At 36.7% G+C, this 17,065-nt stretch overlaps 1 protein-coding gene across 21 annotated transcripts in view; it reads right to left on the bottom strand.

Annotated features, from left to right (window-relative positions):
* EMSY (EMSY transcriptional repressor, BRCA2 interacting) overlaps window positions 1-17,065 on the bottom strand; it is a 105,725-nt gene that overhangs the window by 69,324 nt on the left and 19,336 nt on the right. For all 21 annotated transcript variants that reach the window (XM_054524841.2, XM_024255629.3, XM_024255632.3 and 18 more), the window contains 2 exons: window positions 16,728-16,987; window positions 7,985-8,261 (listed from right to left, as the gene is read on the bottom strand). In XM_054524841.2, the coding sequence (XP_054380816.1) occupies window positions 7,985-8,261; window positions 16,728-16,987 (537 nt within the window). The remainder of the gene's footprint in view (window positions 1-7,984; window positions 8,262-16,727; window positions 16,988-17,065) is intronic.

Genomic DNA, 17,065 nt, shown 5'->3' with positions numbered 1-17,065 from the left:
TGGCGTAGGCACCCGAAGGAATCTCCTGGTCTGTGGGTTGCAAAGACCATGGGAAAAGCATACTATCTGAGCCTGAATGCACCGTCCCTCACAGCAGGGTCCCTCATGGCTTCCCTTGGCTAGGGGAGGGAGTTTCCCAACCCCTTGTGCTTCCTGGGTGAGGCAACACCCCACCCTGCTTTGGCTCACCCTCCATGGGCTACACTCACTGTCTAACCAGTCCCAGTGAGATGAGCCAGGTACCTCAGTTGGAAATGCAGAAATCACCTGCCTTCTGTGTTGATCTCGCTGGGAGCTGCAGACCAGAGCTGTTCCTACTCGGCTACCTTGCCAGCCACTCCCCCAAGAAAGCATTTTTATATTAACTCTTCATTGGTCTAAGGATACCTTGGCCACATGGCTGAATTAATAAAGTCACACTGGGGGAAAGTACATGGCATAAACACTATTTCTGAGGAGAATTTCAACTGGAAGATGAGAACAGTCATCAAGAAATAAAATCTTGCCATTGTTGCATGGTCCAGCTGCCCTGCAGTGAGCACAAGCTGCTGGTACAAGATGTTTGGGAACCAATCAGAAAAGATATCCCTAGTAATACATGCTTTTTTGTTACCATCCTTAATTCCTGTATTGGCTGTCTCATCTGCTATAGCCAGTGTCTTTCTGGGGCATTAACACCAAAACCGTGATGTTTCATCAGCATTACTGACTTGTTCTGGCATAAGATAGTCACCAGCGGTGACTTTGGCAAACTTGTCAATGAACTTCTTGCTGCTTCATCATCAACAAATGCTTTATCACCACAAATTTTTAAAACTGTAATGCCATGTCTCCTCTTAAATTTCTGCAAATGGCCTATTGAATATTCACAGCTTCCTTCAATTTTTAGTTCATGATAGATCTTTGCTTGTTTCATGACCAGTATTACCATTAAGTGACATGAGTTCACTCCAATGCTGATGGATCCACTTTTTCAATACGTGATCGAGATCTTCATTTTTAGCTTTATGCAGTGTATTTCTAATTTTCATTAACTTCTGTTCATGATTTCAGCACAGAATTTCAATAGCTTATCCTTTTGTTTCTTCAGGTCACATATAGTAGTCATTCCAACACCATACTCTTCTGCAACACACTGCACACTTAACACCACTGTCCAGTTTCTCCAACAGCTTGTCTTTCTGTGCTATAGATAAACATAAATGCTTCCTTGTGTCCTTGTCACCATTACCCCACAGAGGTACCTGTGGGCCTTTTGGACATTTTCAACATCTTTATACCACAGAACAGAAAATAAGCAAAAAAACACAGTAAGTGATGCACACAGGTCTTGGCCCCATGTGGGGCATTGTGGGGAACCTGTTATTGGCGCATCCAGCCTGCATACATGCCATTTTATTACCGTCTGTGGGAGTGCTTGTGTGAGGGGAATCTGGGTGTGCAAGGAAAAGATATATCACTGCTACAGAAGGCAGAAGGAGTCTTTTTTCCCTTGGGAACGCTGAATAAACTGTGTGGTGTGCACCTGTGTTTTAATTACAATTTACCACATGAAATCAGGTGTGGAATTGTCCACTTGTGGCATCAGTTGGCACACAGAAAGCTTCAGATTTTAGAGCATTTCAGATTTCAGATTTTCGGATTAGGGATGATCAAACAGTACTGGTTAAGCAGTATGCTACTCAATTTTTCTTTAATCGCCAAAATTATTCCCTCTGCCCCATTTTTTTTTAAACAAGAAGAATAAGGACTTAATAGTGGCCAGGTACTAATGAAATATTCCGAAAGGGTATATAGTTCGTGGGGACAAAATATGGTATTTAGTAAACTCTACAAAAAAATTCCAATTCTTGTATTTGGTAATCCTGCTCCTGAGTGCTGGTTCTAAGAAAATGGAAGGCTCAATTAAATTCACAAAGATGTTCACTATAGTTAAATCTAGAATATCAAACCCTGGAAACACACTAGATACCCAACAATAAGGGAATAATTTAATAAATTATTATACATTATATATTATAATAAATTATGCAACAATAATAAAAATATTAAACAGCTCTGAAAATAATTAGGATATTTATAGAAAAATAGAATAATGTTAATGAAGCAACGATATATGAAGAAAGCACGCTACCAAATAGAATATGAACTTTTTATTCCAAATATGTAAAAAATATTATTCACAGCCAGGTGTGGTGGCTCACGCCTGTAAGCCTAGCACTTTGGGAGGCTGAAGCAGGTGAATCTTGAGGTCAGGAGTTCAAGGCCAGCCTGACCAAGATGGTGAAACCCCTTCTCTACTAAAAATACAAAAATTTGCTGGGCATGGTGGCACGTGCCTGTAATCCCAGCTATTCAGGAGGCTGAGGCAGGAGAATCGCTTGAACCTGGGAGGCAGAGATTGCAGTGAGCCAAGATCGCACCACTGCACTCCAGCGTGCATGACAGAGCAAGACTCAGTCTCAAAAAAGAAAAAAATTATTCACATGGGTAAAAAGGTAATAATATACAAAACAGAAAGTGCTATTGTGGTACAGTGGTGGGATTACTGGTAGTGCTTTGTTCTCTATTGTTCTCCTAAACTGTCTGACCTACTAATATTGTTAGGTTTTAAATAACTTTTAAATGCTTTTAGATACTAAATGGGAACCATGTTGAACTGATAAGGTTGGGGGATTTCACAGGCAAGGTATTTTGTGAAATGGGAATGGAAAACAGAAACTGCATTCAGGGCCAGCCTAAAGAAAGTAAATAAAGTGCAGACAGCAGGAGTATTCGTGGAAACAATGTAATTGGAAGTAACTTGTTAGGTTGAAGACGGGTCAAGGAGGGAAAATAAAAGGTCAGCAGAAGACTGTCACAACATTGGGTAAATAATTCATGAAATCCATAATATAACATAAAAAGAACAAGATGAGAGCAAATTTTTCTCACCAAAGAAAAAAAACAGTAGCAACAATTAATCTAAGAAACAGGCAGAATAAAAAGTGGAATCAATCTAAGAAATAATAGTCCATTTGAGAATGGATTTGAGAGATAATAAAAGCTAATTACAGCTTCTAGTCTGTTAAGTACAAAATCTGGAGGAAAAAGGAAGATGAATCAACTATGAAGAAGCAGTCATCTAAGATAAACTATTTCCTTCTATACACGCAAACCACATTTCAGCTATTACCTCTTTCTGTATTGCCAGCACCAGACTTATAACCACCAAATTAAAAATTACTCCTTCCAAACATTAAAGTGAACAACAGTTTGTATAACATATTACATTTATCTAAGAAAAAAGTAAAATATAATAATTCATATTTGCTTATATGCTAAAAAATGAAAGGAGAAATAAAAATTAAAAAGATTACCCATCAGGGAGGACAGAACAGACTGTTGGAGTCACAGATAAACAGACTTCTCAGAACATACCTGATTTTGTGGATTTGATTTTGGAACTACATAAATATGTTATATAATTATAAATAAAATTTAGCAAAAATTTTCAAAATGACAATCCAAAAAAACAAAAAACAAAAAACAAAAACAAAAAAACCCAGAAACAAATTAACCTATAATGCTTGACTACAGAGAAAAGAATTTCAAGTGACTTTTAAATACAGTAATTTGATTGTATATCCTTAGAATACCCTTAAAAACTAAATAACTACAATAAAAATTTATGTTCAATAATCGTATTGGTTCTGTTATTCTGAAACTATTATGTATTATACAATACATTAAAGGTACAATTTTATTAATCATTAGGAATCAGGATTTTCTGATTCCTAAAGATTCTTTCTGAATCATCAGGGGAGAAAAAGATACAAACATACAAATAGAAAAAGTTAAAACCCATAATTATAAATTGGAATTGGTAATATCAGTATGAAGTGATGATATATTTCCTCTTAAACAGAAAAGAACTGTAGCTCTGTCCACCAATAAAATGCAGGAACAATGACCAATTCAGTAGTAATGACCACCCCCACAATGCCCAGATTGTGGTATCTAAACACCATTTTTCACTAAGAAACCAGGACTCCCTGAAGAAATGTCTAATTTCAAGTCTAGCGGAGAAAATGTACAAGATGAACCTGGAACATCTCAACATACCACAAAACAAAGACACTATTAAAGACTAATGTAGTTGTGTCAAAAGAATTTAGAAACCAACTAAGAGGCTCCCACTGGCAAGGATGGAACAATGTGAGCACCAGAAGGAAGATCTGCAATGCATTGATAGACATGAAAAATCTTAATAATATGGGGAGTGAAAATCTTATTGGCCAATGAACCAATTCATCTGAAAACATACAAATAAAGAGAAATAATCAGGCATGTATCCTGCTTTTCCCATATGAATTGTACCTCAGGGTAAGCAATAATAATAAAGGAAAGTACTTCTTTAAGAATTCTAGCTAATAAATGAAAATAAAGATAAAATGCATTTTGCAACAACCAATAAAATAATAGATCTAGGCAAAGATTATCAATAGCTATTAAAACCATTTGGTAACACTTGTATCCTCTAGTCAATGTTAACATCACTAAAGAGAAAAAACAGACATTACGTGTCTCTTAAAACGATGCAACAAGAAGCATACACCACCACTTATAAAATGTTCATTCTTCCTATTTCCAAAAACAATCAGACTTGAATCTAATCAAGCTCCTAGATTTGGCTACCAGTTTTACGGAAATGCATTGAACAGGAGACCTTGTTAAACTACAATACACAGATGAAATCAGTAAAATCCAGACTATGGGAAACTCTCGGAAAAATTAGTTATTTCTTCAACAAGTAAGTTGCAAGGACAAAAGAGAGAGAAGACTGCTAAGTTAAAAGAGACATAACTACATCAATTAATGCAGTGTGGACCATCACTACACTTACAAACATGGAGTCATTTACCAAGTTACTGCTAAGACCCTTTCCCCTCTACCACCAGCTATCCCTACAGGCACAACTAGAGATACATCAGCCCTAAAACGATATGTCTCTAGTCCATAGTAGAAGGAGACACGGAATGCCCTCTTGCCTGATGTACCCACACCGGAGCTGCTACAGAAGCCCTGCAGGCACAATCACAAACGCAGTCTATGTGTTACCATTTCCATCAATATTTACCTTGTTTAAAAAAAATAAAATTCCTTGATTTCTTAGTAGTAGTAACACCTAAATTAAATATCTCAAACAGAAACAAAATAATCACATCATTTCCTTGAGTATCTATATTCAGAGTTTACTTTCACATCCTTCATTCTCTATTAACTTCCAGTGACTTTAAGAGAAACCTCTGAGATGTCACATCCAGCTCCCCTATAATTACTTCAGGCTCAAAGAGATGTAGAATGCTAAGAAGCAAAGGAGAAAATGAAGAAAGTCCTAAGTTCCTAAGGGATTCAGTGGCTACCTGGAGAAAATTAAGAATGAAAATTAGAAGCTTGGAATATTCATTTTGCTTCAAGATATTTTATTAGTAACCAAGAGAAATATCTCTCATCTCAAATAGTACCATCTATCTTGGAAAAACAGTAATCTTTCTAATACAGTAAAACCAGCAAACTGTTTGATGAGTATTGGCAGAGAAAAACAACTATCAACAGATGATAATTAATATTAGTGTTGACACACAGATCAGTCGGGTGAGGAGTCAGGTGGCCTTTCCTTCTCTCAACCTTCAAATTATAAAATGGTGAATTCGGAACATGTTTGTAACCAACATTTTAAACAAATTTTCTGTATAAAAATTATTTTTATATTTAGGCCAGGCGTGGTGGCGCACACCTGTAATCCCAGCACTTTGGTAGGCTGAAGCAGGAGGATGTCTTGAGGCCAGGAGTTGGAGACCAGCCTGGGCAACATGGCAAAACACCACCTCTATTAGAAATACAAAAATTAGCCAGGCGTGGTGGCACACACCTGAGGTCCCAGCTACTGGGGTGGCTGAGGCAGGAGAACTGCTTGAACCCGGGAGGCGGAGGTTGTGGTGAGCCAACATCACGCCACTGCACTCTAGCCTGGGCGACAGAGGGAGACTCTATCTCAAAAAACATATATTTCTGTATTTAACAGGACTATATTCTCATTCACTGCTGTATAAATAGAAATGTTGGAATTTTTTTAAATTACTTAAGGTAACATAAAAGGAAATTTGAAGACTGCTACTTCTTGTCATTGATTGAGACATTAAATGGGTATCAGAACTAGAAAATAATGACAGATGCTCCCATATCCTACTATAACAGCTGCAGAGTGAAGAAATACTGACTGCATCCATATCTATGTAATCTCTTCCTTGCTAAAAGTTACATAAAATAACACAATATATCATTAAAGCAATCAAGACACTGTTTTCCTACTTAAGTGCTTGCATTCACTCCTAGTTCATAAACTAGAATATTTCCAAGCCCCAATCTGTCTTGAGTTATATATTATTCACATAAAACTTAATGAAAACTAATACCAAGTACCCTTCTATATTGCTTCCAAGCTCCCTTTGACAGACTATAAATATGGGTATGAATTCTATATAATATATGCTTCCGTCTAATCACTCTCTTAAGACCTACGAACACTAAAAAAAGGACATTTCTGATGATACGCTATTTGTCTTGTCTTTCATATGGGAGGAACACAAAGGTATTAAGAAACTAAGCTAAAATGGAACTGAGATTTCCACACTTCTTTTCCTTTGCTTTTTTTTTTTGAGACAGGGTCTCGGTCTGTCACCAGGGCTGGATCTCAGCTCACTACAATCTCCACCTCCCGGGTTCAAACAATTCTCCTGCCTCAGCCTCCCGAGTAGCTGGGATCACAGGTGTGCACTACCATGCCCGGCTAATTTTTGTATTTTTTTAGTAGAGACAGGGTTTCACCATGTTACAGGCCAGGCTGGTCTTGAACTCCTGACCTCAAGTGATCCAAACGATTCTCCTGCCTCAGCCTCCCGAGTAGCTGGGATTACAGGTGTGCACTACCATGCCCGGCTAATTTTTGTATTTTTTTAGTAGAGACAGGGTTTCACCATGTTACAGGCCAGGCTGGTTTGAACTCCTGACCTCAAGTGATCCACCTGCCTCCGCTTCCCAAAGTGCTGGGATTATAGGCGTGAGCCACTGTGCCCAGCCTACTCTGCTATTAAGCAGCAATTGCCCTTGAGTTCAGGTCTCAGTTGCTCTTCAGTTAGTATTTCCATCATCTATCCATACAGAAAAAATTAGGAGACTAGCAGAGCACAGTGGCTCGTGCCTGTAATACCAGCACTTCGGGAGGCTGAGACGGGTGGATTGTCTGAACTCAGGAGTTCCAGACCAGCCTGGGCAACATGGCGAGACCCCGTCTCTACCAAAAATACAAAAAAAATACCAGTTTTGGTGGTGTGTGCCTGTGGTCCCAGCTACTCAGGAGGCTGAGGTGGGAGGATCACTTAAGCCCGGGAGGTGGAGGTTGCAGTGAGCCAAGATTGCTCCACTGCACTCCAGCCTGGGTGACACAGCGAGACCCTGTCTCAATGAGAAAAAAAGAAAAGAAAAATGTAGGAGACTGAAGAAAAAGCAAATGGCATATCCTTGAAACCATCTTCTTCCTCCTACCTCTTATCATTTACTTTGAAGAGGATGTATACTTGATGTTTCCTCTGAAGAACCTATGGTAATATAATTTCAAATTTCTCATTTAAAAATTTCCTTATATTAAAGATATTTGTACAGCCCTTTGAAATTTATAGTGATGAGATTTAACCTACATTTTGTAAATGTTAGCAGCCCAGGTAATTAGGTACTGTGCAAAACAACTTGGGGCAAGCATACTAATATAAGAAAATGGAATCACCTACCATCTTGACATTCTCAAACTGGGGTACATGGGGTGGTGATCTTGGGTCTAACAGTAGGGACCTTCATATCCAAAGCAGAGAAACACACCCACCAAGTTTTCTTCAAAATTCCATATAGCAACTGTGACAGAATTAAATTGTGAAACAGCACTCACCTTGTGCTACTGTTGACATGACCACAGATGGTGTAGAGGACACCACAGCTGTTACTGCAACTGTATTAGGAATAGGTGATGGTGTAGAACTGCTGCTGCCACTGCTGCTATTACTGACCAGAGAGGACTGTGAAGCAGTTATAACAACTGGCGGCTTCTGGGTTGTAGAAGCAATGACTGATGTTGGTACAAGCTTAGTGACTGCTGCATAGTTATGGGATTTGGAGAGAATGTTGGGCACGAAGGTTGAGCTTGGTGATGTGGTGACTATAATAACCTAAGGAATAAAAAATAAGTCATTTTTATGTACCTACTAAACTACTAATGTATCTAGACTCACAGTTAGTTATATACAATTTAAAAACAGCTTATGAAAAACGAAGAAGCAATTCAACAGAGAATATACAACTAAAAATATATTAAAATTTTCCTTTACTAGTAATCATCAAAATGCATTTAAAAGCAACAATTTTACAAATCAAATATTTTAAAAGATAACATCAATGCTGTATAAGATACAGGAAAGTAGACATTTCAGCATACTACTTAGGGAGTATAAATTGGCACACTCTTTCTAGAAAGTAATTTAAACATTCATTCGTTTATAAATATTTATTGAGCACCTACTATGTGCCAGGCATGGTTCTAGACGTTGGAGAATAGAAGAATGAACAAAAGAAACAAAGTTGATACCTTCAAGTAGCTTACATTTTAGTAGTGGGAGAGAAATAAACAGAAATGTAAGTATATGTCACGCGGAGACAAATGGAAGAGACAAAAAAATATGGTAGGAGAATAAAGAATGATGGGAGCACTGTATGATTTTTTAAGTAATGTATTCAATAAAGACCTCTCAGTAAGGTGACATATGAGCAGAAACCAGAAGGAAGTAGGGATATGAACCATGGTGCTACCCAGAAGACCATCCATCAGCACAGGGAGCAGTAAATACAAAGGCCCTAAAGCAGAAGCAAGCTTGGTATGTTCAAGAAACTTCAAAGATCTAGTGAACGGGATAGAAATGTATGGGGTACAAAGTAGTAGTAGACAACTGCAGAGAAGTAATGAAGGACTAAACCATGTAAGAGCATGTTGACAGTATATACCCTTTATATGATGTGATGAAAAAGGTACTTTCTCTCTGAGGTCTTCTGTCCAAAAACCCATAATCGTAGTCTAATCATGAGAAGAACATCAGACAAATTCTAACAGTTGGGGTATCTACAAGATACTTGAGCAGTACTCCTCAAAACTGTCAAGGTCATCAAAAAAAAGAAAGTCTGAGAAACTTTCACAGTAAAGAGGAATCAGGAGGAGCCTAAGGAGAAATAACAACTAAATATAATATGGTATCCTGGAACAGAAAAAGACAATAGGTAAAAACCAAGGAAATATGAATAAACCATGGACTTAATTAACATTAATGCATTAATACTGTTTATTAGCTATAACAATGTATCACACCAATGTAAAATGTTCAGAATAAAGGAGACTTCTCAGGAAGTTGGTAAAAAACAAAACAAAGAGAATGAGAAAACTGGGTGCAGAGTATATGAGAACTCTCTGTACTATCTTCTCAATTTTTCTGTAAATCTAAAACTGTTTTAAAAAATAAAGTCCATTTTTTAAAAAATCATTACTCTACCTGTTAGGTAAAAAGTACAATAGGGCAATGAAGGTAGAAACAGGGAGACAAATTAAGAAGCTCCTGTAACAAACCAGGCAGGGATGATGGTGACCAAAGTATTTGTGGTGGAAGAGGTAAAAAGTGAACAGATTCTGAATACACTGCAAAGGTAAAGCCAACAGGATTTGTTTGTATGTTGATATGAAGAATGGAGAAAAAGAGAGGCAGGAAAGAGATGTCAACGTTTTGCCAGTATAACTAGAGAACTGTAAATGATTTAGCAACAAATCATTCCAGACAGAGAGAATAGTATGAAGGAAAGGACCTCATGTCAGAAGTAGCTTGACAAATTTAAAAACAGAAAAGAAAGCAGTGTAGCAAAAAGCACATAGGGCAAAGAGGAGTTGGAAAAGTAAGCAGAGGCTACATCAAATGCAGAATTTAGATTTTTATATTAAGTATACTAGAAAGCCACAGGAAGATTTTAAGTAGGAAGAAAAACAAAATTTGATGTATATTTTAAAAGATCACTCTAGCTGCTACATGATAAGAGGCAAGAGGGGAAGCAGTGAGACCAGTTAAACTATTGCATCAGACCAAGCAAAAAATGATAGCGGCTGTCTGCACTGGAGTGTCAGTAGTAGAAATAAAGAGAAGTGATCAGAGTCAGATTATTTTGAAAAGTAGAGAGAATAGGATTTGTTGATGAATGGAAATGGCAGGGTTAAGGAAAAGAACAGAATCAAGAATAGCTCCTAGGGCTAATATGTATTGGCTTATTTAAATCTCCCAACAATTCTATGATACGTGTACTATTATTATCCCCATTTTACAAATGAGAACACAAAAATTATTTAGAAGTCTGTAGTATCATATTTTTAGTCTGGGGTGGTATAGTAAAACCCAAAACAGAGCAGATTATCTCCTTCCTCTTTAAATGAAATTATTTGTACCTAGCTAGAAAAGAAAAACTGTTTTGAAAAATCTAAAGAATTTAAGGGAAAATTCTTTTTCATTTTTATATCACTTCTAAAGAAGGCCAGAAGTTAGTCAGTCAAAATTTACTGAATATATCTGTACTCAGGAGCTACATCTCAAAGAAGCTCTGACCATAACATTGTTATTATATAGTTTGAGTGTTACAGAGAATTACCAGATATAAGTACTCATCCAGTGTTACAGAGAATTACAAGATATAAGCACTTGTCCATTACTTTAAGGAGTTTGTTAGTTAATTATTTGAGGCATCAAGAAAGATACATAAGATCAGCAAACACCTATATAGAGTCAACCAGCATATTTATAGATAGACTTGATCAGCAAACACCTATATAGCATTATTAGAAAACAACAATCAACCACGATTCAAGCTGAGAAGTAGACCAATATGGCAAAAAGACCACAAGCTTAAATGAACCTGCACTTAGATCCTGCCTCTGCCACTTAAAAATGGCAGGCCCCTGGACATGTTGGAATCTCTGGGCTCCAGTTTTCATCTATAAAATGGGGATAATAATACCAACCTTGCAAAGTCATTACAAGGATTAAACGATATAATGATGTTAAGCATCTGACATAGTGCTAGGCACATAGCAGGTTGTCAATATTTGGCAGTCAACAAATGGTACTTAGTAGATTACTACTACTTAATAAATGTGAAAAGGATATCAGTAAAGGCATTATACATCAAATCAATCTGAAAATGTATTTCAATATACTTTGTTTCACTTAAAACTTTTCTTATTTTTTTCCCAAATTCTGATACCTCTGAGAATCCAAAGAATTCACAGCTGCTGCCACAGCCAAACCATTAGAGTAGTAATGGCAATTAGGGTTCACTTCTGCCAGTTCTGAACTAATTGTAGTAGCTTCCTGGAGCACAATGCTTATAAGGACTTTGAGGCCCAGATAAGAATTCACCAAGGCTTAGCAGGAAAGTATGCCACAGTTAATTAGCAATGTCTGTCATGCGCAAGGGCAAGGGAAGCATTCACACTTGTACCAAATATTTGCAATTTCAGAATTAGAGTATACATGTAGGCTTTAACATTAAGACAAAACTTCAGCAAAATGAATCTAGAGTCTTTAAGAGCATATTTTAGGTTACAGATACAAATGATAAAATCTATTTTGAGATTTCAGCCTGCAAGATGATTTCTGATCTGAAAAGAAGTTATCTTTCATTAGAGATCCATCTTGGAGGAAACCTACTTGTACTTTAAAGTTACTCATTACAACAGGGGGAAGTATAGGGGTTTAAAACCAAGTGAACCAAACAGTGTTTATTCAGGCCATAATTCAAATTACTGACCTTCTAGCACTCACAAAAACTCCTTAAGAGTGCTGGGACTTGCACCCTAAGGACAAAATGAAAAATATCAATCAAGCACATGAAGGCATAAAGCTAAAATTCTGCTGCTCTGATATATAAGTGCTGCATCAATGTTATATTTAAAATGAAGGCACCACATTAACACAGGTGGAAATGTGTCTACCCTGAAAATATATTACCTATTTGAATTTGAATAAATTCCACAAATTCATAAATAATTATACTTAATATAAAAATCACTTCACCTACTATAATTCCTAAGTTGCCTTATACAGGATTTGTGACAAATCCAAAGTGAATGCAATAATGGCAACAGCCTTGGATAGATTTCAGAAAAATCCAATTATCCAAGCAAAAGAAAAACATAAAACTCTAAGAACATTTATTAGTCCTACCCATATCAGCTTGTCCACAAAATAATAAAAGTAACGGCATTGAGTACACAAGAAGTAAAAGAGTACAGTTTTACAACTGGAACGTAGTAGGTGCTCAATAAATATTTGCAGAATGAATGAGTCTTATTTTCAATTTAATTTGTTTTAAACATTTGTTTTTTTTAACCATAGTAAGCCAAATCTAAGGTTCTGAACCTGAACTCTCATGGTATGGCTCACATATAACTTGGGAGATAAATATGCCCTCTTTTAAACATCACAGGTCTGAAAACCTCAACTATCCATTCTCAATTGAAAATTCAGAAGAAAAAAAATAAAAATAAATATATGGTAAAGTCAATGAACTTAAAAAAAGTTCACAAACTTCACTGAGTCCTCATCTACTACACGTATTTTTAGCTAAGTCTACCAAAGAAGACTGAAAAGTTAATAGTGTTAGGTGACATTTACTGAGCACTCACTGTATGTACTACGTTGCTTTTTTTTTTTTTTGAGATGGAGTTTAGCTCCTGTTGCCCAGGCTGGAGTGCAATGGCACAATCTCGGCTCACTGCAACCTCTGTCTCCTGGGTTCAAGCGATTCTCCTGCCTCAGCCTCCCGAGTAGCATGTGCCACCACGCCCGGCTAATTTTGTATTTTTAGAAGGGACAGCGTTTCTCCATGTTGATTAGGCTGGTCTCAGAACTCCTACCCTCAGGTGATCCGCCTGCCTCAGCCTCCCAAAGTGCTGGGATTACAGGTGTGAGCCACCACACCCGGCCTATGATCATCTTTATTTTATAAAGAAACAGGCTCAAGGGAGGTAGCTAAGCCAGTATTGGAACCAGATACATCTATTCGTTCATTAATTAATTTACTCATTCAACAAATATTAATTGGCACTTACTACATGCCAGGTACTATTCTAAATACTAGGGAATACATTGAAGAATAAGACAAAGTCTCTACCCTTAGCAGCTTATAGTCCCTGGGAGAAACAGAAGATAAACAACTTTGCAATATAATGTCAACTAGTTGTAAGTATAATGAATAACAATAAAACAGAGTACAGGAATAGAAGGATATGGATGGGAGGTAGGTACTCTTTTAGCTACAGCTTTGCTTTACTATTTCTCAAATACTAAATTAAAAGACTAGACAAGAAGCGGGGAAGAGAGAAGAATTACTGAGAAAATAAGATCCAGCAACAAAGGCAGTAAAAGCGTTATAGTAAATAGACTTAAAAATTCAGGGCATAGCAGACTGATGCCACCTAACATAGGGCCAGCTTAGAAAGCAATAACTATAATAGCATATAAAAAGTGACATTCAGAAAGATTATCTTGGAGTCATCAAATAAAAATGTAAAAATTATCCTCAGTATAAAACTTAAGAAGTCATCAAAAATAGTTAATTTCTATATATGAAGGGATATGCTTCAATGAACTGACGAATTCATTTATTTGGAACAGGTCATTAATCAACAGTGTAAATAAACAAAACTCTACATTCCATAAAATACCTGCAAGGGAAGGAACTAACAATTGTTGAATACATACCTTATGTTGCTCTTTAAATATCCGATCTCATTTAATCCTTGCAATAATGTCCTAAGATGACATCATTCTCATCTCATAAATGAGTGAACAGATTTAGAAAGACTGATGTATTTAGGTCACACTAGAAGAGCTAGGGTTCTAACCCAGGACTCCTGACTCTCAAAGTTGTTTGATTCTAATACCATAACATAATCCCTCATCTTCAGACTGAAAATAGAATTACATCCCACAGATCAGCTCATTATCACTTCCAGTTACTAATAATGATAATTTTTAATATATTATATGGTGACATCTTTGCAAGAAACTCAAGGAGGTTCTTTAAGGGGAAGTTATCACAGGAGTAAAGATTCAAAGGTTGAAAGACCATACACTGAACACAGAATTTACCTCCACTCCTTCCCGAAAATCCCTCTAAAACAGCATGAAGGGATTTTTTTTAAAAGGGAAAAGGCACATAAACCTATAAGGTCAAAACAAAAAGGAGACAACAGCTACAAAGTTTGGAAACTGAAAAACAGGCAAATAAGAATGGATTAAGCATATCTAAGAGTGTAAAAACCTAAGGCAGTAAACAGTAACAAAAAATAAGGCAGCCTGCATTTGTGAGCCCCAGAAAGACTCAGGAATTGAGAACACCAGATGCTTCTGAAGTGGGGATAAACACGCAACTAAAGAGAGGAAAATTAGTTGAAAATCTATTTAAGAACCATTTAGATCCCTAGCTAATCTCCCCCATCCTAAGGGAAGGCTAAGAATTTACTGTCATGAGGGAGATTGACAAAGAAATCTAATGACATCAGGCACATCTGGGGGGCCAGGTACTATGCTAAAAACAGAGGAGATAAGTGAAGTATATATATCACGAATGGTGAGCCCACCCAGCCCTTTCCCTCTATTTAACCCCCAAACAAAACACTGCCACCCAGGCTTATATTACTCAAGGCAGGAAACTGGGATATTTCTGAACAATCCTACCAGTCCAAACAAAAGCCCTAAAGACAGTGACAAATGGTGGAGGTAAAGGGGTAGTGGATGTTTCTGAACAAAATAGTCCCGCTAGGTCAATTTACGATGAAAGTCACCAGTCAGCATGTCCCACCCATACACACAGAGCTTTCTGTCACCTTTTTAGTGCCTATTTTCATTCGTAAGCAGACAGCCAGACACTTAAGAAAACTAAATAAAAGAGATCAAAACAAATAGATAAAAGGAACTTACAGAGAGAGCATGAAAGAAGAAAATATTTAAAAAATTGTCATGAATCTCATTAGGTAAGAGAATACAATGCTTCTATGAAAGAGTAGGATGCTTTTTTTTTTTAAAGGAACTTTGAGAGAAAAAGAGTTACTAGAAATTTAAAGTATGAGAGCAAAAATGAAAAACTCTATAAATGTAGTGAAAAATAAAATTAAATGATAAAGAAAATAAAAATACTGAACATTTACTACATGCAAGGCTGTAACAATTTTTCATATATTATTTCATGTATTTACACCCAAAAATCCTATAAAATAAATACATTGCTTTCTCTGTTTTATAGATGAGAAAACTCGGGTAGAGAGTTTAGTGTTCCCACAGTCACGAAGCCAGTAAGTGACAAAAGCTGGGATCTGAATCCAAGAAGTCCAATTCCAAAATACAGGCTTTTTCCATTATATTAGAGTAGGAAAACAATGCAAACAAATGGAAAATGGAAATGAGAAAGATAAATGGATCAATCCAGGCAGTTCAATAGGCAAATAACAGGTGATCCAAAAAGAAAAAACAGAGACAAATCAAATAAATAACTCAAGAAATGTATCAGAATTGAAGGACATAAATATTCAGAATAAAAGGGCCCACTGAGTATACAACCTAATTGATGAAATAAAGACCCACACCAAGGAACATTACCTTGAAATTTCAGAATTCTGAAAGTTACTGAAAGTTTGTAAAGAGAAAAACAGTATCTGAAATTAGAATGGTACTGGACTTCCCAAAATCAATAATGAAAGCCAGAAGCCAACAGAGCAACAATACCTTCAAAAATTCACAGGGAAAATGACTTCCAACCTAGAATACTTTTCCTAGTTAAACCATAAAAAAAGTGGGAAGGTAGAATAAAGAAGTTTGCAGTCTACCATGCAAGGTCCCCAAAAATTTACTTTCCATCCACCCATACACCAGGTAGCTACTGGAGGATATGCTCTGGCAAAATGAGCAAAGAAACTAACAAAGAAGATCAGAATGATGGTTAAAGAGAGATCCCAGAAATATAGGTGTGCAACAAGCCTAGAGAGCCATTATGGTCCATCCAGATCAGTGTGGGAAGACAGAGGGGTCTAAAAACATGAAACTGACAAAATACTAATGACTTCAACATATTTAGAGAAGAGTTTAGGAATGAATTAATAACAGCATACAAAGAATTTAAAAAGAAGATAACAAAAGTTATTCACTTAATTATATCCTTCCTTTCTTCTGTGAAACACCTGACGACTTTACTACTTTGGCAAATTAAAATCTGAGTTGCTACAGGGAAGGTCATACAAATATAGGTTAAAATTTTTTTCTATTTTAAATTTTTTCCAAATAGGATTACAACTATAAAATAGAGCACAATTCTTAGAAGAGATTCGGCTAACTGTGTCATATTATGCAAGTCATTTAACATCGGAAAGCCTCATCTGCAAAAGTGAAATAATACCTATCCCAAAGCCTTATCTGGAGAATTAAACAAAGCAAAAGATGTGAACATCCCCAGCATAATGCCAAGCACATAGTAAGCACTCAGTGCATGTTTATTAAATCTGAATGATACTGTCTAAAAGAAACAATTGGCAGGCAGAGACTCCCTCCACCACATACCTTCTGTGTTGTTGTGTTTGTTGTCTGTGTTGACGGTTTAGTGAAGGTTATTTTCACAGGAGACATGTGGGGTGGTAAGGAGTTGGCAATGCTCTGCATGATGTTGCTCATCTTGGGACTACCACTCACAGGCACAGTGATCGTCTTTGAGACTGGAACAACGGCCTTTGGAACTTCCTTTAGAACAACAGGAGAGGAGCTGGAAGAGTTTGTTCGCCTTCGTTTTCTGGGTTTTTCATCTTCATCTGAACAGCTTACACCTGAAGGGCAATGACAATATTGCTGTATGTATACCAAACTAATCTTGCATTATAAACTTTATTTTTAAAATCCTTATA

The sequence above is a fragment of the Pongo abelii genome, chromosome 9 (genome assembly GCF_028885655.2).
Source record: "Pongo abelii isolate AG06213 chromosome 9, NHGRI_mPonAbe1-v2.0_pri, whole genome shotgun sequence".
In the NCBI taxonomy this organism is placed as follows: Eukaryota; Metazoa; Chordata; class Mammalia; order Primates; family Hominidae; genus Pongo; species Pongo abelii.
Note: the sequence above shows the minus strand (reverse complement) of the source record. Positions and strands in the feature narration are given on the sequence as shown.